Consider the following 22,008-nt stretch of genomic DNA (forward strand, 5'->3'; position numbering starts at 1 on the left):
TCTGAAGTAATAAAACAGGCTATATTGAAAGTTTTTGAAAAGGTCAGATATGATTTTTCATAGTCCTAACTTTATATGCATAGCAAGTATAAAAAATACTTTGTACAAAATGGTTCACAGGACTTTTTGAATTCGACATCTAGATTGCAATGTTCAATGGATAATTTAGCTGAAGATTTAATTTCAACATATGATGTCTTTTATACAGTTCATATGTAATATATATTTTGATTATGATAATTTGTATATTATTTATGAAAAGTTACAATTTATTTTTAATCAAATTCATCTTACAGTGCTTGTTAATATTTATGATATGAATTGTTAGGGAAAATATTTCTAATGTATATTTATCACTTGTATGTAAAATAAAAATCAGAACAATATACTAGGTTTTTATTTGATTCATGTTATTGATGAATATTATGTATTTTCATTAAAACCGTGAAAAGTTATATTTCAGTGTGTGTGATGATATACAAATTGCTTATAATGTGTAAATTTAGTAAAAATGCGTCACCTGAGTTATTTTTAGAAAAACTCAGGACTCAATTTCTTCAAACCCTTTTTGGGAATTGAAATGACCACCACAGTACTCGTGGCTATTTGCTTACCGCACGCTCAAGTTCTAACAAAAAAAAGTTCTGTCTAGTTTGAAAATAAGCAAACCAGAATGAGTTAATTGCCCATCATATTATTATAATTTTATATACATAAATTCAAAATTGAATTGGTGAAAAGTTTATTTTTATAGCTGTTGCAGATACAAGGCTCGTCTAAGTCGTCATCAAAACCAATTAGCGTGTGGCCTGCTCAAACAAAGAATCTGCAATGATTTACTACATCAAAACACATAATATCTGACAAGGAGCTATCGCAGGAAAGCGATCCTTCTCACACTGTCGAATAAAATATTCCTGTAAAGTAACTGAATGTACTGTGTGTATAGTTTGCTATGTACAATAAAATAAAACAAAAACTAAAAAAATATTCAAACATTGTGGAGCATTCAAAAGTTCAGAGATATAACCTGCAGACTTTAAAGCCACTATTTAATTAAAAAATATCCTGTGGACGTGAAACGATGTTATTCTATTCAATTAACATAAAACTCTAATTAATACCAATGGCATTTATTTAGATTAATAATACAAATTAATACATTTTTTAACTTATTTTATAACATTCACAAATCAAGAACCTTGATGTTCATGCACACATTTTCAAATTAAATCTTAAATTGTAAGGTAATTAAAAAATAATTCATAGAGTATCATACAGTCATCATATAATCCTTATTTATTCTAGTTTTCCTGGCGTTATTATCTTCTAGAGGCCCAAACATCGCTAATCCAATTGATGGGCGCCAAAATGATTTTATTCGCGGCTCTTATGATAGGCCAAACAGCGACTCGTGCTTTGTTGAGAATTCCCGATGCATAAGCTCGTAATACCAGTCCAAGTAGGAAGTATAATAAGACCATTAAATAGACGATGGTGTCCGACAAAGTTGATCCTCCCAGAACGTCATATATCCGCCGCACGCAACGTCCACCATATAGCACTTGAGATATACAAATTTCGTCTGCAAGGGGTATCATGTCCAGGAGATCGGGTAATACGTCGAAGCTGAAGTGAACTATGGAGCCCCATATTAAGCTCTCCGTCACTTCGACGATCAATTTAACAAGAACAAACTCATACATTAATAGGGGAACGAACCCGAGAATCCTGAACGCCTCCGGATAAATTTTTGCGTCAAATATGACGACCAGTGTAGTTACAAAGAAGAAAAAATTCGCCAGCCATGGTCCTTGATTGAGATGATTTTCTGCAATCATCAACCACATATTCTTATAGTAATGAACTATAATTGTAAGAAATATAGTGTTAGCGTAAACCATGATTTACTTAAAAAACTTGTGTTTAAGTTACGAAACTGGATATAACGAGCGAGCTCTGTACAACTGTATCAAGTTTTGGTTGCAACTAACTTCAATCCCATTTTCAGTACCCTTATTGGTTGTTGAGCGGAATCATAGATAAATGAGCGGGAAAACAAACAAAATATATTGCGTATTGGCGCGCAATTATACTCTTATTTTATCTAAGCGCGCAACAAATATAAATATGAAGTTAGCGAATGTATGAATATGAAAATATAATAAAGTTTAACCCTCCGTCGGTCGGATATTTTTTCACCTTCAACGGTCGGAAAGGTCTGGCTGGACCACCATTCATTTGACATGCATTTATATGGGATGAATGAGTATGAATAATTATCTATTAACGATTATATAAAAAAATCAAGAAATATAAAAAAAATCGTTGCTTTTTTTGTTAATTTTTCTCTTTTAAATCAATGAAAAACAATATTTATTCTTTTTCGGCGCTTTTGAAATGAATGTGTGCATTAAGGTGCGTCCACACCTAACGAACGAACACGAACGAACATGTCGAACAAGAAAATACAAAGAAAAACGAACAGGAACACGAACGAACGCGAAAAATTCCAAACGAACTTGAACAAGCGCTTAAAAGCAGTGAGCGCTTGAATTTTCGTTGTTCGTAGATGTTCCGTGAAACGTCAGTTTTATTATTGATATGGATGTAAGCTTTAATCATACGGCATTTTCACTGGTTTTTGTGTGATTTTTGTTCGTGTATATTTTGTAAATATACTGTAAATAAATTATTCAATTAATTTCACTCAGTTTTTGTATTTAATATTTATATTTTAAGTCGTTTTCTTTCCTCAGCATTCATATTCGGAGCAAGCTGAACAGTCCAGGCTTGAGCTAACTATACTCAATTTTCAAACTCTCATCCTCAACATATATGTTGAATGTCTATGTATGATAACAAGTTCAATATTTACTTGTAAAGACTGCAATTTCTTCTTTACTGCAGCTTCTGACATCCCAAACGTTTTGCCTACACTTTGCCAAGCATCGTTTTTTTTCTAATAATTTTATAAAAAGGGTCTTTAGTCTCCCATATTATAGAAAACTTTTCTATTTCATTTATGAATGATAAAATTACGTCATTTGACCATTCCATAATTTATTCAAAATTTTCAAACTGTACACAATAATTAAAAGTAAATATTATTAAAATTTTCTAACTGTACACAATAATTAAAAGTAAATATTATTAAATTAATAAAATTATTAGTAAATTATTAAAAAATTATTATTAAATTATTAAAATTATTAAAACAAAAATGTTCGTTTGCGTTCGTTGAGACGTCCACACTGCACATACGAGTTCAAACATGAACGAACAATTCCCTTTGATGTACCGACAAGTTGCGGAACATTGCTCGCCATGTTTGTTTATGTTCGTTCGTGATCGTCGTGGCGTCCACATTAAGGTGCGTCCACACCTAACGAACGAACACGAACGAACATAAAAAAACGTACCAGAACGAACGGCAACAGCATAGTGTGGACGCCACGACGATCACGAACGAACATAAACAAACATGGCGAGCAATGTTCCGCAACTTGTCGGTACATCAAAGGGAATTGTTCGTTCATGTTTGAACTCGTATGTGCAGTGTGGACGTCTCAACGAACGCAAATGAACATTTTTGTTTTAATAATTTTAATAATTTAATAATAATTTTTTTAAATTTAATAATAATGTTATTAATTTTAATGTTTGAAAATTTTAATAATATTTACTTTTAATTATTGTGTACAGTTTGAAAATTTTGAATAAATTATGGAATGGTCAAATGACGTAATTCATCATTCATAAATGAAATAGAAAAGTTTCCTATAATATGGGAGACTAAAGACCCTTTTTATAAAATTATTAGAAAAAAAAACGATGCTTGGGAAAGTGTAGGCAAAACGTTTGGGATGTCAGAAGCTGCAGTAAAGAAGAAATTGCAGTCATAGATAAAAGAAGAGTATGATTGCAGTCTTTACAAGTAAATATCAAACTTGTTATCATACATAGACATTCAACATATATGTTGAGGATGAGAGTATGAAAATTGAGTATAGTTAGCTCAAGCCTGGAATGTTCAGCTTGCTCCAAATATGAATGCTGAGAAAAGAAAACGACTCAAAATATAAATATTAAATACAAAAACTGAGTGAAATTAATTGAATAATTTATTTACAGTATATTTACAAAATATACACGAACAAAAATCACACAAAAACCAGTGAAAATGCCGTATGATTAAAGCTTACATCCATATCAATAATAAAACTGACGTTTCATGCTGCGTCCCCACTGCACGAATCCGTGCGGCGAATCCTGTTCGCGACGCACGCATGCGTTGGCTCTTGTGCGCGACGCACACTGCGAGCAATTTGATACATTTGAAATTTTCAGGATTCCATAATATTTTTTTTCTTGATACAGTTCAATTATAAGAAGTGTAAAGAAGTATAACATCTTCTCTACGCATATCCATTTTCAAAATTGAGGATACGATAAAATATCTTAATGCCTTCACTGTACAATTGAACTTATACCGTAGCACAGATCAACGTTTACGTACAAGTTCAAAGAAATAACGTATACGGATACAGAGGCAGGCTGACCAACAATTATCAGTTTTGAATAAAAATTATTACGTCTGTTCTAAATATAAATACTTGTCAGAAAAGACTTTGAGCAAAAATTCAGTCTGCATATTAATAAGATTTTAAATGATATTTAGCGTAATTGCAAATAATACAATATTACCATTTTTTTTTTTTTGAAACATTTAATTTATTTTGAATAATAAATATATGATACGTCATATAAGTAGTAAGAGTATATATATATATATATATATATATATATATATATACATGATAATATCATGATGATATAAAATTAACTCTGAAATATGATAAATAAAGTCTACCAAAATATATTTTAGTTGGATATACATATATTTCAACATATCGATAACTTAATTACCGATGTATTTCCTATACTAATAGTTAGATAAAATTATAATTAGTACATCAATTTTAATGACTGCTTACTTGTTTACATTTTTGATCCGCGCTTTGACGCTAATCCATTAGTGTCGGTTCGGGTATTCTCGGCAGCCCGATGCGTCGGGTTGCTCGCGGCGGGAGCGAGCGCCGCGAACGCAAGCTATTGAAATTTTCGTGTCGCTTCGACCATGTTCGGCAGGGTACGTAATTCTAAAAATAACCCCCCCCTCCCATTTTCAAACAAAAAAAGAAGAAAAAAGTGCGCTATAGACATGCGCAGTGGACAAATTTAAAGGAAATTCGTGCGTTCGCACAGTATCACTCCGCTGCGCAAATTTGTTCGTGACGCACCATTCGCCGCACGGATTCGTAACAGTGGAGACGCGGCATCACGGAACATCTGCGAACAACGAAAATTCAAGCGCTCACTGCTTTTAAGCGCTTGTTCAAGTTCGTTTGGAATTTTTCGCGTTCGTTCGTGTTCCTGTTCGTTTTTCTTTGTATTTTCTTGTTCGACATGTTCGTTCGTGTTCGTTCGTTAGGTGTGGACGCACCTTTATGCTGTTGCCGTTCGTTCTGGTACGTTCGTTTATGTTCGTTCGTTAGGTGTGGCGCACCTTTACTCATCCTATTTTCAGTGTTTGCGATTACCAATAAGTTTGGTAGGTTTTCAAGGAACTCTCGTCATGAAAATACTAACATTCATGTTAGAACACATAGCAAAGAATATAAACAACGCAGTTTGAATAGAAAATACCATGAAAAAAAACAAAATACTGGTTTACATATATCAAAAAGCGTATATTTCATACAAAATAAATGGGTGGTCTGGACAGACCTTTCCGACCGTTCGAAGTATAAAAAAGTTAATATCCTTATAATTATCCTTCTGTACATTTTTTCGTCCTGATTTTTTCATTGATCGACAGCTAATGAAATTTTAGGAAAAGTCAAGAAATTTCAAGTCGATAGGATTACTAGTATTTTTTATTTTTAATTGAAGTCGAAAAAAGTCTGGCCAGACCACGCCGACCGACGGAGGGTTAACAAGACTTTTTGACAATATTGCATTATTGCACTATAGTATATATTAATATATTATTGTAATATAAAAATACAAAATTAAATAAGTTGTCTTAATATTTCACATATTAAGGCAACAAGAAAAGAATACGTTATAATTAATTTATTGAAAGGAGATGGTTTATGAAGTAAATAGAATTTTCTATTTTTAAATAAAAAGCTTTTGGTTGAGCCTCAGAAAAATATTCAAAGGACCGCATGAAGTCCGCAGGCCGTGTGTTTTTTCATATACAGTAGAACCTCGTTTACCCGGCCCTCGGTTATACGGATTCGCGATTATCCGGACAACCAACCGCGTCCAATTTCTATGATTTTTGCATGATTATATATATATATATATATATATATATATATATATCAATGTACAAATAATGTATAAGGAAAGAAGTTTAGTTTTATAATAAACATTATTTTCATTGATATCTATGTATGTATTTGTTATTTTTAATAAATACCCAACATTATTATTCATACACCCGAGTTAATCCGAACTAAGTAATTATTTATATAATATATTATCTTAATTAAATAGATTTTGTAAATTTTACACAATACATTTTTGACGAAGTATTATTCGAATCCTTTTTACAAAAGTACGGTATGTTTAAACATATTTAATCGCATACTGATAATTAACAAATTTACTATCCATAACCATGCAAAGTTTTGAAAGAAAAATGTTATATTAGCTTTATTTTAAGAATCCGACTTGGTTTAGAATTAAGACTCAAAACGTTCAATGTTTTGAAGTTTTCAAACGGCCGAGCAATCTAAAATATTTCAAATCTATGCCTGACCCGCTCCCTATTGTACAATGACAGCAGCTTTGTTATGAATGATAAGTTACCAAATATTACTTATTGATTTGTTACTTTTTCAAGTAGTAATGGCGATGGATTCTTAAAATCACTCAAAATAAATATGATTAAAAGATAGCTTTATTGTGTTGTGATATGATTATGGTCGTCAACAAAGCCATTGTAAGTGAAAGACGTGTGCGATCGTTTATTGGTGAGGTTCTGTTTGTGTCTAATCGTCGAATGTGATTCGTTATATACTGGGCGCCAGTATTTGATCGAGTCGATATCAAATCACTTAAAATATGATCCACGAATCATGATAATTTCAGAAAATAAAATTCTCGATAAACATAAATATATAGTGCAAAAAAATTTGATTGACTTTAGGTGTAATTATGCGGGTTTTCAGAACTAATATGTGATGTTTTTAACAAATATCTGTGTGCCACCAATCGACCTGACTTGCGTCGAATATCAAAAACATGACAGTATAATTAAATTATGTGATATTTTTTGTTAATTATTTTATTGGTAACTTGAAAAAATGTTGTATAGTAATTTTGTTTTCATGATGATTTATTAATAGGTCTAGATTATTTTTTGTTTGGCAAAATTTCTGTATACTGTCATCTTGTTTTGTTTTTGATTCAAAATCAAGAAAGAGGATCTCAGTGTAAGGTTAGTATTTTTAAAATTTATTATGATGAACTAAATTTTTTGTATGTTTTTGTTATGGAACTACATTACCGATGAAACGTGGGTTTGAAAGTGAGGTTATGTTCATAAACTTTGCTAGTTTCGTATGAGTTTTCTAATATATTTTATTGATTGTTTTTAGTATTTTAACATGGATACTCACGACTTACGCAAAGGACCAACTGTAATGTCGCCAAATTGTTCAAATTGTAAGCCAGAACCACTGCCAAAAATGCGTCGCAGATGCAAAAGTGAAACTCTAGATGCTCATCGAATAAATAAGAGGCCACCTTTTTTTAATAGTGACAAATTAACTGCTCTAGGTACAAATAATGATAGCCAAATCGATTATCAAAAAAACAGCAACATAAATGAAAAATCCCCCAAAAAGTATTATCAGCATAATTCACCTAAAGCTGATGCTGCATTTGCCAATGAATTATTTTTCAACTCAAACTTTACATATAAAGATAAGCCTAAATCTTCCTCGGCCTCTAAGACTTATGAGAATGGCTTATATAATATGGATCCAAAAATTTTGTGCAATGGGTTTGATAAAAATTTTAGTACAAATAACAGCTTTAAACCACATGTGATAGACAAACAAGCATTTATTAACCTTCATCCAAAGTTATTTCAAGAGATCTCGCCGTCCAAGCTTGATGCAAAACGAAAAGAGGAAACATATAGGCAGTTTTGTCATGATGTTGATACATTGCGTGGAAAGCTGAATCATCTGAAAAATGATACTAACCAACATATGAATTTAGAAAATTATATCAAGAAAAGCATTATACAAGCGAATAAATACAAAGAGAATGGGGAAAAGGCCAATGAAAATTCATGTTTTAACTGTAATGTTTCAAATCAAACTATCAAACAAAATAGTATAGCTGCTGATAATGTTATGCATCGAACTGCCTGCAGATCTGATAAATTAAAAGATAAATCTGTTAATAATTATGTTCAAAATCAAAGTCCATTGAAATGGCAGGGTGAAAAATCATTCAACTTCCATGCTTTAGCTGTTTTTAAAGGAGTACATGATTCTAATATGTTACTAACTAGTGGTGCTGATGATGATTCACCCAACCAAATTCAGAAAACCAAAACAAAGAGGCGTGTTCGAGCTAAAAGTGAATCTGATACAGTTTCTCAAGTGCAAACAAAGAGGTAAACAAGTACATTCAATTGTTATGTGCTTACATTATTATTACACTTCATTACCTACATAATAATCTTGTCTATACTTACTACAAAGATATAACATGATTATTTTATTACACTCGTTGCGTGTGTGTGTGTTTGTATATGTATATGTGTGTATATATATACAGTAGAATTTTGATTAACCGGACTAATTGTTGTCAATGGGCATTCGGATAATCGAAAATCCGGATGATCAAATGTATGAAGAATAATATTGTGTTTTTATTAAAAATAACAATTACATTCATAGATATCAACGAAAATAAATGTTTATTAAGAGATTAACACTTCTCTATGTTTGTACATACATATTTTCTTCGATTAAATTGCACCATTAATCATGCAAAAATTGGAATTGTAGATATGTACATACATATAAATTGGTGGTGGTTGGTTGTCCGGATAATCTCGAATCCATATAACCGAGCTCCAGATATTCGAGGTTCTACTGTTATATATATATATATATATATATATATATATATATATATATATATATATATATATATATATATATATATATATATATATATATATATATATATACATATATATACATATAATATATACATATATATATATATACTTATATATATATGAGTGAGTTCTTGAGGGCGATACATCAAACAAAGAAAAGCCAAAGATTTATAAAATAATTTTTATTTCCAAACGTTTCGACATTCAATTTAATGTCATCATCAGTGGATCTAAAAACAGTATGAAAATTAGCATATCTAGGTAATTATAATATATGTGGATTGGTAAAGTAACTATACAATAAGAGAAAAATTAACAAACAGCAACACTTAACAACAAACCAAATATAAAAGATAGGAAAGGTAGTAGAGACTAGAATTAAATAAATAATTAAAAAGTATATTATATGAGTGTACTTAAATATTTTTGCCTATACTTTTTAATTATTTATTTAATTCTAGTCTCTACTACCTTTCCTATCTTTTATATTTGGTTTGTTGTTAAGTGTTGCTGTTTGTTAATTTTTCTCTTATTGTATAGTTACTTTACCAATCCACATATATTATAATTACCTAGATATGCTAATTTTCATACTGTTTTTAGATCCACTGATGATGACATTAAATTGAATGTCGAAACGTTTGGAAATAAAAATTATTTTATAAATCTTTGGCTTTTCTTTGTTTGATGTATCGCCCTCAAGAACTCACTCATATATTTCAACATCAAAATTAACTACTAAATTATATATATATATATATATACATATATATACATATAATATATACATATATATATACTTATATATATATATATATATACATATATATATACATATATATAATATGTATAATTTATGTCACTATTTTAACTTACCTATATTTATGAATTTTTTAAAGCAGCCCTACTTGCAATATGGCATTGACCAAACGAACTCATGATGTTTTACCTAAACCTGCTCATGCTTCCAAGCAAATAAGTTCATTACATACAACTCCAAGAAAGGAACCTATTATGAGACCTGAATTAGGTTGCCAAATGGCACTTCATGGAATAGCAGATGATATTCTTAAAGATCTGAAACATGCATATAATAATAAAAATGATGTTACTTGTGATTTTCATCCAATGCAGATATTACAGCCTTCAGTCAATAAGTATTCACCTGTTAAAAAATTAAACCCATTAGATAGCAGTTTTATCGAAGTATCTAAAAATCAAAAACCTGCTTTAAAAAATCCAAGTATTCTTTCATCAACACTAACAGCTGGCACAACAGTATTAGATGATGAACATGAGTGGTAAGAATAACAATTAACTAATAAACATGGAAGTGTTTTTACATAATACTTGTAATCAAATGAGTATTTAAATTATTAAAAAAAAAGTAATATATTCTTATATCATATTCTATTCTTTGTATTTATAAATATAGAATGAAATGAGAAAAACAATTTTACCAAAAGTAATATTTAAAACAACAAACAAATTTAATATTTAATGTTTAGACTATTTAAAGATTAACATTTTTATAGTGGAATGGAGATGTCTGATGGCCTAGGTTCAGATTCTGATGGAGGTTGCAGTGATTCGGATAATAACGAAACAAGCTATACATTAGATAACTTATGTGTCTATGGTGATTTAGTTGCACAGGGTAACATCCTCTTATTTATTTATTAAATAAAAAATTCAATTGTATTCGGAGACCCCAAGCATTCAATAATTTTCAAACATTTTTATAATTATAATTTATTAATTTTGAACATAAAAATATATGAAGTTCAGGATATTTATAATTTATATTATTGTGTTTTAGGGGATTCTTTAATGGGTTGTCCTTTTACACCTAGCCTTTTTCCTAATGTACCACCATCTATAAATTTTGCTGATCATTCTGCCAAAACATCGACAATGCCTTTGAATGTTTATCGGATATTGAAGTGGAAGCTAACAAATATCACGCCTATTGTTGTCAGAAAGACTCTGCTAAATTCAGGATTTCGTCTTTTGAGAAGTAAGTTATATAAGTATTATTGATAAGAGAATTTTTTATTTAATTTTGTTGTTTTTGGAATCGGAATGAATAATATTAAATAAAAAGAGCAAAAAAAAAAAATAACAAAACCAAAAATACATAGTTATTTAATAGTTTAAGAAATTATTTTAAGGAGTATAATTGGATTACGGAATTATTTTATTTTATATTGTTTTATAGACACAAATGATTGGATGGGCACATGGGGTAAACACATGAAGAGCCCTTGTTTTAGGACTCTTAGAAGCCATCAAAAAATTAATCATTTTCCTGGTACATTTCAAATAGGTCGAAAGGATCGTCTTTGGAGAAATATGCACAAGTATATTATTATATATTACAGTGTATTCATATTTTTATCATATAAACTTAAAAATAAGCATCCCTTAACTTCAGATGTATCTTAAAATTTGGAAAACGTGAGTTTGGTTTCATACCTAGAACCTATGTTCTTCCACAAGATTTAAAATTGTTAAGGCAATCTTGGGATCATTATAGTCAACTTGAAGAAAAATGGATTATTAAACCAGTAAGTTCAATTTATAGTTTTATAAAGTTATATTACTACTTACATCAAATAAATGAGGTAAAATTTTAGCCTGCTTCAGCAAGGGGGACAGGTATTCGAGTAGTTCACAGATGGTCTCAGATTCCAAAACGAAAACCCACTGTTGTTCAAAAGTAAGATTGAAATTACTTTGTTCATAGCTTTGTTTATATTTGACATTACAAATTTTGAAATTCAAATCAAAATTTTTATGAATTTTAACTGATACTATATATTTATTGCATCAATTTATTTTTGAAAATGTTTTTTCATTTATAAGGTTTTAATGATTTGAGACTAAGATATTATATCTTAAAACTACTTTATTTTCTGAATTTGTTGACCCTACAATTATAATTTTAAGTATCAGAATTTTAAATTGAATTTTATATTATGACGACATTTTAATTATTCGACAGTTTTAAAATGTTTATCTTATTTTCCATAGCAAATGGTTATTTTGCATAACTTTGATATGTTGAAAATTGTTAATTTTGTTATTTCTGTTCTATTGTAATAATGTTATACTTACATACATTTTAATTTTAACAGATATATAGCTCGACCTCTATTGATTAATGGCAGCAAATTTGATTTGAGATTATATGTGCTTGTAACTTCAATGCATCCTCTAAGAATATATTTATATCCAGAAGGCTTGGCTAGATTTGCTTCAGGTTTGTTAAATATAAAATTCAATTAGTTTGGCTCTTGGCTGGTTGATGTAAGTCTAATATAATTGAAGTAAATTAATAATTTGATATGTGTTAAATTCATAAAAGTAAAATTTAAATCTTGAGTTTTAGTAGCTATCATATCATTAAAGAATGTAATTTTTGCAAATAATATATTTATAAAATCTTGTATATGAGCAATTCTGTCAACAGTCATATTTTTCATAATTTATATTTTTTAAGTAAAGTTTTCTGTTAGACCTTTTTTGTCAATTCAGTCAAGGGTCATTATTGACTTTTAAAATGGTTATTGACATGTTCATATAATTTTAGTCAAATACAATGATGATCCTACTTATTTAAGTGATCGATACATGCATTTAACTAATTATAGCATTAATAAGCTATCAACAACGTACAAAGCTAATGAAGATGCTAAAGCTTGTGATGGACATAAATGGTATGCTGCTTAAATTTATTTATGTGAAATTTGTTGAAATTATTATTTTTTCTTATTTTTATAGACAAGATTTATTTCTCTTCAGAGTTATGATTTTCTTTCATAACACGCCTTTGTCATTGCAGAAGAAAAAAGTTTAAAATGATATTTAATTACATATATGAATGAACTTACATTATAATTAAATTATTATTAACGGTTTAAGGATGACAAAATCAATACACTAATTCACATTATAGTTGAGAACAATTACACTAATTCAACTTTTCTTTTACATAAAATCTGTTTTTTTTGGGTCTTATTAGGTTATATATATATATATATATATATATATATATATATATATTAGGGTGGTCCTTAATAAGGACATTTTCGAATTTCCTTGCTCCCAAGGGCTCAAATGGTTCCAAATTAATAAAAAACAATTCTCTGAAAGTTTTAGCTCTTAATATTGTCTTTTAGATAGAGCGCAATTCAATCAAAGTTTTGTATGGAAATAGCATGAAAAAATTTTGAAAAATTTTGCAGAGCGTCGAATTTTCAATAAAAAAAATTACACGAATTTTCACTTTTAATTCATTTGTCGCTAAATTATACCTAAAATTTTTTTTTTTAATTTTCAAAATTTTTTCTATGCTATTCAAAGTTGATTGAATTGCGCTCTATCTAAAAGACAACATTAAGAGCTAAAACTTTCAGAGAATTGTTTTTTATCAATTTAGAACCATTTGAGCCCTTGAGAGCAAGGAAATTCGAAAATGTCCTTATTAAGGACCACCATAATATATATATATATATATATATATATATATAGATATAGAGATAGATATATATATAGATATATATCTAGATAGAGATATAGAGAGAGAGATATAGATAGATATATAGATATCTATCTATATATATATCTATATAGATATATATCTAGATATATATATATATTATATATATATATATATATATATATATATATATATTTATATATATATATATATATATATATATATATATAATTTACTAATTCTTCAGGACACTTTCTTCTTTATGGAATTATTTATCAGAGCAAGGGGTGAATGTAGAAGGATTACGGAAATCGTTAGCCGACTTGGTGATACGAACGATTGTGTGTGGTGAAAGTACTATTCAAGTTTTGAGTCGATTGAATATGGCAAGCCGTTACAATTGTTATGAGTTATTTGGCATTGATGTATTGCTGGATTCTGAGCTCAAGCCATGGTTACTTGAGGTACGTTCAAGTTAACTTAAAAGCTCTGCTTCCTAAAATTGTATGCTTGTCTTTGAGTATCAATTTGAGAGTATGTATGTATGTATTGGTATATAGTATGAATATATTTGCAAACAACTATTAGTCTAGATTCAACTTTACTGAAGTGTTATTACTATTGCATCATCTAACTTCTGACAAATGCCTATTATAAATGTAAAAATCATTGATTATTATAAACTTTAAATTTTTATATTAGGTAAACATTTCACCGTCGTTGCATTCAGCTAGTCCTCTTGATCTTCATGTTAAAGGTCCACTGGTTAAAGCACTGTTTAACACAGCACTATACAAAATACCTCCAAAATTAACAGAAGGTGAACAGCAAAAAATACTCAAGGAATTTAAACTTGATGTAAGTGTTTTTTTATTTTTGTGGTTAAATAACTGAGCATTGCTCTAGCTTTAAAATATTATATAATGAAAACGTAAAATGTTACTTAGCTATAGCTTTTGTTGAAACTTGTTTTTAGTAGTCCTGTATATATTACAACATAATATTAGTATAATGCAAACATGTTATGGTTTATATGTTTGATTTGTTAGTGCTATATATTTTGATTGTTAATTAAGAATTTCTTATTAAAGGGTCCGTTGTGTTATGACAAAAGATTATATTGTACTACTTTATCAAGACAAGAAAAAGAAAAACATTTGGAATTTGCAGCAGTAGAGAAACGTAGTGTGGTAAGTGTTAATTCAGCATATTTTATATTAATTATCAAAAACATCATTTTAAAATAATAAATTAAATTTACAGTATCTTTACACTATATTGGAACATTTAACTCCTGATGATGTACGGCATTTAATACAAGCTGAAGACGAATTAGTACATTGTGCACCTTTAGAGAGAATATTTCCTACAAGTACAACACACAATTATTTACAGTATTTTGAATCTCCACGTTACTACAATAGATTATTTGATGCCTGGGAACACAAATATGCAAAGAAAAGGAGTGATGGTAAATATATTTTTAAGTTTTAGAATATTATTGAAAGTAATATTTATTATGAATATTGATCTATACAGCATTTATATATAAATAACAAAAATTGAAATGAATTGGAGATCATACCAGGGTCGATGTAATCAAATATATTATTTGGATTAAATGTTAAAGACTTAGTTTCTTTCTCTTGAATTTATTTTAAATTAATTTGTATATAATATGATATTGAAGTTAAATTATATATATTTGCATACATCAATTGGCATCTATTATATTGTGTAAAATAATACTAATACTAATAATTTGTATTGATGTAGGTGTAGCACTTTTAAGACGGCTGTGTGCAGATAATGTTCATTTGGATGTACCACCTCATTCAACAATTTCAAATGTAAGTTCTTGATAATACTTATGTTATTAATTGTAAAATAATTATCAAAGAAAGTTATCATTATACTAAGCCACTAAAGAAACTGAAATTACCTCACCTCTTTCTTTTTCTTATTAAATGCCCATTTCAATGTTTTCATTTAGTGTTTATTGCATATAAACATTCAGATTTTTTTTTTTAATTTTTCTGCATATTTTCATTGTTATTTTTTACCTAATTTTCATGCTGCAAATTAAGTTATTATTTGTTATTCAATGTATTTTAAATTAACATAAAATTGCAACACAAATTAAAAGTATTTTATGTATCATGAATGATTGTTATCTCGATTTTATTAAAATAAATTTTTTTCGAATATAAAAATTGAGGGTGTCTGGCGTGTTATGAGAGGAACGTACTGGCGTTGGCGAACTCTTCAGTGCAGTAAGATATACTGTGAAATATAAATGTTAATAGTTTCATAGGTGCCAACATTTTACTTAGGCTATCCTCCTTATATAGTTTTATACTTCTTCTAATATACATATATATTTCTAGTCACATAGATTTAAAAAAAAAAATTGAATAGTCCGGATAATACATGGGTATGTAGTTTAATAAAATTTAGACATAGGTTTGGTATAAAATATATAATTTATATGAATTTAGTGAATTTTAGTTAATCAATGTTTAGCTTTGGGTTGAATAGGCCCAATTTAGATCTTTAGCTGTATGGATTCGATGATCTCAACTTCAATAACTGACCATTTTGAACATAGTACAAAACTGTGCATTATTATTTGCTTTTTTTATGTTGCAATAGTATATATATATATATATATATATATGTATGTATGTATGTATGTATTTATAGGTACTAGATATCAGTTAGATATTAATATTAAAAAAGCAAAAAAAATATTTATTTTTTGGTCAAATGTGTATGCTAGAGTTTTTGGGCCTCAAGAAATCCATATATTTTTTTGTACAAGTTATTACTATCAGAGTATACTTACTCTGCATGTTCATTTTCTACATAATTGTTTTGCTGCAAATATATATTTTTTTGTTTTTCTAATACAATATCTAATTTGATACTTTAATATTTGGTAAAAAAAAGCCTATATTGAAAATTTTATTGTAAAACTTTCCTACGCGCTACGGTTTTTTCAGCAAAGTTTCTTCAAAAGATCTTCAAAATTGAAGTATAAAGAAATCCAATATTTTTGCAATAGTTGGCTTTAATTATCTGTATCTTGTGTTGTATAAATTTAATTGGGTTCTACTTGGCGGCGTTAGAAAGATGAAATTGTATTTAATACGCGCAATTTTGATTTAGGCAATTTATTTGGGTAATTTTGATATTATATACGCTCGCGCTCTGGATGGCCAATTATCGAAAATGTCGACAAAATCATGGATTCAAACCGTCATGTTAGTCGATTTCGATTAACTAAGAGCTGAAAACTGTATGAGAAACCGTTTGTCATTTGAATAAGGCTAGACACACAAGGAAGCTCGATGTATGGATGGCACAAGAAAACCTGGGCCGAAATTTCAATCGCAAGGAAATCGCCACATTTTTGAAGCGATTGGTGACTGGTGATGAACAGTGAAAACTGTAATGTTCGAATCGCAGAGAATGGGCAGAAATGGGGGCCAAGCCAGGATTGGTATGTGGTGAGATTAGCAGTAAATTATATGCTGTGAGATGATCTCCTATGGCAAAACTCTTGACTAAGACTGTCAACAATTGATCCGTCTAGAGCAAGCAATAGTCTAGAAGTGGCCAGCTTTGGGCAATAGGAGAGGGATGGTGTTTTATCAGGACAACACCTGGCAACACACATTTGATAGTGACACGCCAGAAGCCTAGGGATTGTGAGGCCCGGGATTGGGAGGTTTTTATGCATCTATCTTATAGTTTGGACTTAACACCAAGCGATTAACATCTGTTCCTGTTCATTGCAAGCAGTTTTGCGGGTGAAAAATTCACTTCAAGAGAGGATTGTAAATAATCGTCTGTCTCGTTTTTTTTTTGCCAATAAGGACGATGGTTTCTATAAGAGAGATATAATCATATTACCTTCAAAATAGCAACAAGTTATCGAACAAAACGGCGCATGATTGATCTGAATTGGATCATTTTAACTATAGTAGTTATTAGCCTTAATTTCATGCAAAAATAATGGATTTCTTCTAATAATGTATTATAAATGCATATATATATATATATATATATATATATATATATATATATATATATATTTGAGCCCCCCATTTGAGCCATTGGGAGCAAGGAAATTCGAAAATGTCCATATTAAGGACCACCCTAATATATATATATATATATATATATATATATATGTGTGTGTGTGTGTGTGTGTGTAAACAGTCTAATCGGGCTTAACATCAATAAAAACATGATTTTCTTTCAAAAATTTACTTTACAGCCATACATTTCGTTCGTAATCCTAGCCTTCATTTAGTGGAAACTAAAAATAAATTTAAAAACTTAAACAATGTATGTCTTCAACCAGTTTACGGTCAACACATATATTACACGCTATCTTATTGTGAGTTAGTATTTTGTGAAATATTGTTTAATTATAAGTTTAATGTTTATATTACATAGTGTAGTGCATCACGATCCTGATTCCATGGATTATTGAATTTTCTATTTTAATACTAACATTAATTAATCGTAAGTATTTTTTACTCTTAATAATTTTTGTTATTCCCAGTTCAATATATATTCAAATTCAATAGTTTTTAATTTGATTTTTAGTTTCCACTGAATAAAGGCTAGGATTATAGCTGAAACGCTATAAAATGGATGTAAAATAAATTTTTGAAAGTAATACATGTTTTTATTGATGTTTTGCCTGATTATTAGACTTTGTTTATATATATATATATATATATATATATATATATATATATATAAAGTGGTATGGGGTATCTATATGATGTATATATGGTATGCATGCCCTTCTTATGGAGTTATATCACAACATGTTTAATTTCAACTAATTATCTCCTAAACCATTTAAAATATATATTTTATTTCGCCTTCCTACCACTGTACAAAAATTTCTAAAAAAAAAATCGCTTAAACATCATCTAAAATAACAAATACTATTAAATCAGACTTACTAACAATGAGAACAAACCGTTCCATATTTTTGTAATCGAAATATTGCGAAAATATTAAAAAAAATATATCGTTTTTAGTGACAAGCATTTGTGCCAGGCAATCAGAAAGTTTGATTTTGCAGTCCCTCACGAATTAGAAATACAAGTTGGAAATCATTAATCTTAGAAGCTGTTTTACCCACCTTTGGATTTTTGCATTCGGCAATTCTCCTTTGTAACTCACAGTTTTATATAAGATATCATAATATGTGCCATTTTTAGATAATTATTTAATAGGTTTTTGTGATATTCTTAAGAAATAGCAAAGATTCAATTTTAAGAGAGTGAGAGAGTGTACATTGCAATGGTTTTGATATCATAGAACAGAGTTGTGCGAGTTCTAAAATCATATATAAAAAATCAATCAAAATAATTTTATTTTTAGTAATGTTTATATACATATATATATATATATATATATATATATATATATATATATATTTACGAGGTCTGTTCAAAAAGTACCCGGAATTTTCGTTTTTTCAAAAAAATATTTATTTATTCGTCTACATTAATGTGGTCCCCTTCAAAGTAGTCCCCCCCAGATATAATACACTTATGCCAGCGTTTTTTCCAATTTTCGAAGCACCCTTGATATTCACTTTTTGATATGTCCTTGAGCACTCTCAGCGATTTTCTTCAATCGAGGAAAACCGCCGTCCTTTCATGGGTCTCTTCAACTTTGGGAATAGGAAAAAGTCACACGGAGCCATATCTGGTGAATTTTTGCACTTTGCAACACTTTATTTCATTTTTTACGCAAAATTTAATACAAATTCTTTGACTTTTCAATTCTTTCATTGTAAAAATCGCCGAGCTCAGAAAAGCACGTCGAACCTTAGCGACTACCACAGACAAAGTAAACAGTGAATATAGCTGAAAATTTCATCATACTTTAGGGGCATGTATACCAACACAATAAAAAAAAATTTTGACAATCAGACACTCCAGACCCGCGAAATTTAATTATTAGTAATTCCGGGTACTTTTTGAACACACCTCGTATATATATATATATATATATATATATATATATATATATATAGGGGATGCAATATGCTGCTTATACCCAGCTTAGATTAGATCGCTTTCCTAGGTATGTTAGGCTCAATAATACTAACTTGTACCTTTTGTATTCCTTTTGCCCACGTGGTCACCATTGTTAGACTTTCCTTTATGAGGAGAGAATATAGCTACTAATATGCTCTTTGAGCCAACTTTGACTTCTTGCAGTGTAATTGTCTTATTGAACATTGTCTTTACATTATGTATGTATGCAAATGGGTATGTGTGAGTGTGTGTGTACATTGTTGTTAGGTAGAGATTATGTGGCGTTGCGTGGCGGCTAGGGTTCCTCACAATTTAATATTATGCAGTATTTATAACCATTTTCACATAAAAAAATGTTTTCATCTGAAAATAGTTCTTAGGGGCTCTGCAGTGGCAACAGGGAATCTTATTAACTTCCCATAGGGTAAGTTATAGTAATCGCAAAAAAATCGACAATTGACAAGATGAAGAACTGATTGAATTTTTGAGAAGGCAGGTCCAGCAGTTATGGACTCTCAAAAAATAAGTAAAATAAATGCCATTTTGCGGTTAAAAATGTTCATTGGACATATATACATCAAATTATCAGATATTTTATAGAGATTTTAATAATGTGTACACATTTTGTGTATTTTTTATGGGATCCGTACCAAGATTTTTAATTTTAAAATTCACGTATATGTTTCAATCGATTCGTATTGTTAAGATGACATGCTGATTAGTTTTTAGACATAAGCAGGTCTAGCCATTTCGAAGATAAGGGATAAAAAGAGCCAAAAATGTGAGAACGGATTTTTTAAGAGAACGGATCATCCGATTAAATTAATTCAAAAAACACTTTGCTTGAGTAGACTAGACGGTGTGCAAAATATGCTTTTACAGAAAATTTCATAATTTTAAAAATATTCAAAAAATTCAAAGTTTCAAGAAATTCAAATTTTCTAAATTTTTCATCATTTTCAAAAAAAAAGAAACTAAATTTTGAAAGATTTCAAAAAATATCAAAATTAAAAAAAAACGATTTTTTACAAAAATTTGAGAGTTTTTCAAAATTTTTCAAAAAAATCAAATATTTTCAAATTCTCAAAAATTAAAAAAAAACTTTTTTTTTATAAGAATTCCAAAAAATTTCAAACTTCTAAAACAAATTTCAAAATTTTGAAAAATTTCTAAATTATCAAAAGAAATCAAATTTTAAAAAAATGAACAAATTTCTTATAAACATAGACAAAGTTGTCCGTAGAATACGCTTGTCGCCTAATTTAAAAAAGACATAAGTTTACAGTATGTATATATAATAAATAATCTAATTGAAATTATTCAAAATAATTATTGATTATTTTCATTTCTCGAATGTTTAATTACGGTACGGAAAGTTCCAGCAATTTGCCTTAAGGCACGATGCTATGCGCTCCACTAGTTAATTTAATTACTATTATAATTCTTGTGTGTGTGTATCTAGATCTAGATATCTATAGAAATTTATAGATAGATATAGATAATTTATATAAAACAAAATTTAGAAAATCAATTTAGCAATCAATCAAACGTTTTGAGCTTTCTTTTCATTTTCTGTAAAATTTGTATAAACTCCCAACAATAATTTAATATTAAAATAATATAAACACTAATACTTAGCGATTGTGTTCATAAAAATTGATTCATAGTACAAAAGTTTAACAGTTCATGAAGAGTTAGCACATAAATAAATGTTGTTTAAATGTTGTTTCGTATTGAATGTCAATTGATGAGTAAAAACGCTTCTCTAGAATAGCGTTTGGTTGGTTTTATTTGTGGTTGTAGCTTTCTGGTGCTGGTGGTTGTAGGGCTCCATCACCGCTCTTAAACCGGTGGGAGAGGTGCGCCATGCAAGGGATGCGGCCGATGAGAAACAGAGCACCCCAAATGCGAATGAACCCGCCGTCACATCTTTTCAAATTCAGAGCCAAGAAGCGCAATTCTAGCCGGGACAAGTTCTTCTCTCTGGGATAGTGCAAATAAATATACATATGCCATGGATTTGAACAATTTGATTGTTAATTAAAAATATAAGGAAAACTGAAATTGATTTTAATTTATTTTATTTGTTATCCATTCATTTCACTTCTACCTTTTTAGGAGCATTCCTAATATAAATTTGATCTTCAGATCTCATATGCTCATAATTTATCGTTTATTACACAAAGTGCAGACTGTCTATTCAGGTGTGGTTGGCA

The 22,008-nt window shown here is 29.1% G+C and overlaps 2 protein-coding genes across 2 annotated transcripts; one reads left to right on the forward strand and one right to left on the reverse strand.

The window, feature by feature from the left end:
* Nucleotides 1-1,318: 1,318 nt before the first annotated feature.
* Nucleotides 1,319-2,069, reverse strand: LOC113378506. Its single transcript, XM_026619044.1, has 2 exons — nucleotides 1,941-2,069; nucleotides 1,319-1,867 (listed from the first exon to the last, which is right to left on the reverse strand). The coding sequence occupies exon 2, from the start codon at nucleotides 1,848-1,850 to the stop codon at nucleotides 1,323-1,325; it is 528 nt and encodes a 175-aa protein (XP_026474829.1). The 5' UTR covers nucleotides 1,851-1,867; nucleotides 1,941-2,069; the 3' UTR covers nucleotides 1,319-1,322.
* Nucleotides 2,070-6,946: 4,877 nt separating this feature from the next.
* On the forward strand, nucleotides 6,947-21,840 carry LOC113376729. Its single transcript, XM_026616762.1, has 16 exons — nucleotides 6,947-7,513; nucleotides 7,674-8,704; nucleotides 10,117-10,518; nucleotides 10,753-10,874; nucleotides 11,037-11,234; nucleotides 11,436-11,577; nucleotides 11,652-11,784; nucleotides 11,854-11,936; nucleotides 12,355-12,479; nucleotides 12,810-12,936; nucleotides 13,966-14,182; nucleotides 14,421-14,576; nucleotides 14,810-14,908; nucleotides 14,982-15,189; nucleotides 15,495-15,568; nucleotides 21,596-21,840. Exons 2-16 carry the CDS (start codon nucleotides 7,683-7,685, stop codon nucleotides 21,782-21,784), a joined length of 3,297 nt encoding a protein of 1,098 aa, XP_026472547.1. The 5' UTR covers nucleotides 6,947-7,513; nucleotides 7,674-7,682; the 3' UTR covers nucleotides 21,785-21,840.
* The last annotated feature ends 168 nt before the right edge of the window (nucleotides 21,841-22,008 follow it).

This window comes from Ctenocephalides felis, unplaced genomic scaffold, assembly GCF_003426905.1.
Source record: "Ctenocephalides felis isolate EL2017-DRISC unplaced genomic scaffold, ASM342690v1 CF-g0.4_SCAFFOLD_01886, whole genome shotgun sequence".
Lineage (NCBI taxonomy): Eukaryota > Metazoa > Arthropoda > Insecta > Siphonaptera > Pulicidae > Ctenocephalides > Ctenocephalides felis.

Coding starts and splice junctions, on each gene's coding strand:
- LOC113378506 (XM_026619044.1), bottom strand. CDS start 1,850: ATGTGGTTGATGATTGCAGAAAATCATCTCAATCAAGGACCATGGCTG.
- LOC113376729 (XM_026616762.1), top strand. CDS start 7,683: ATGGATACTCACGACTTACGCAAAGGACCAACTGTAATGTCGCCAAAT. Junction 10,875..11,036: donor TGGTGATTTAGTTGCACAGG/GTAACATCCTCT, acceptor ATTGTGTTTTAG/GGGATTCTTTAATGGGTTGT. Junction 15,569..21,595: donor CTCATTCAACAATTTCAAAT/GTAAGTTCTTGA, acceptor TTGTGGTTGTAG/CTTTCTGGTGCTGGTGGTTG.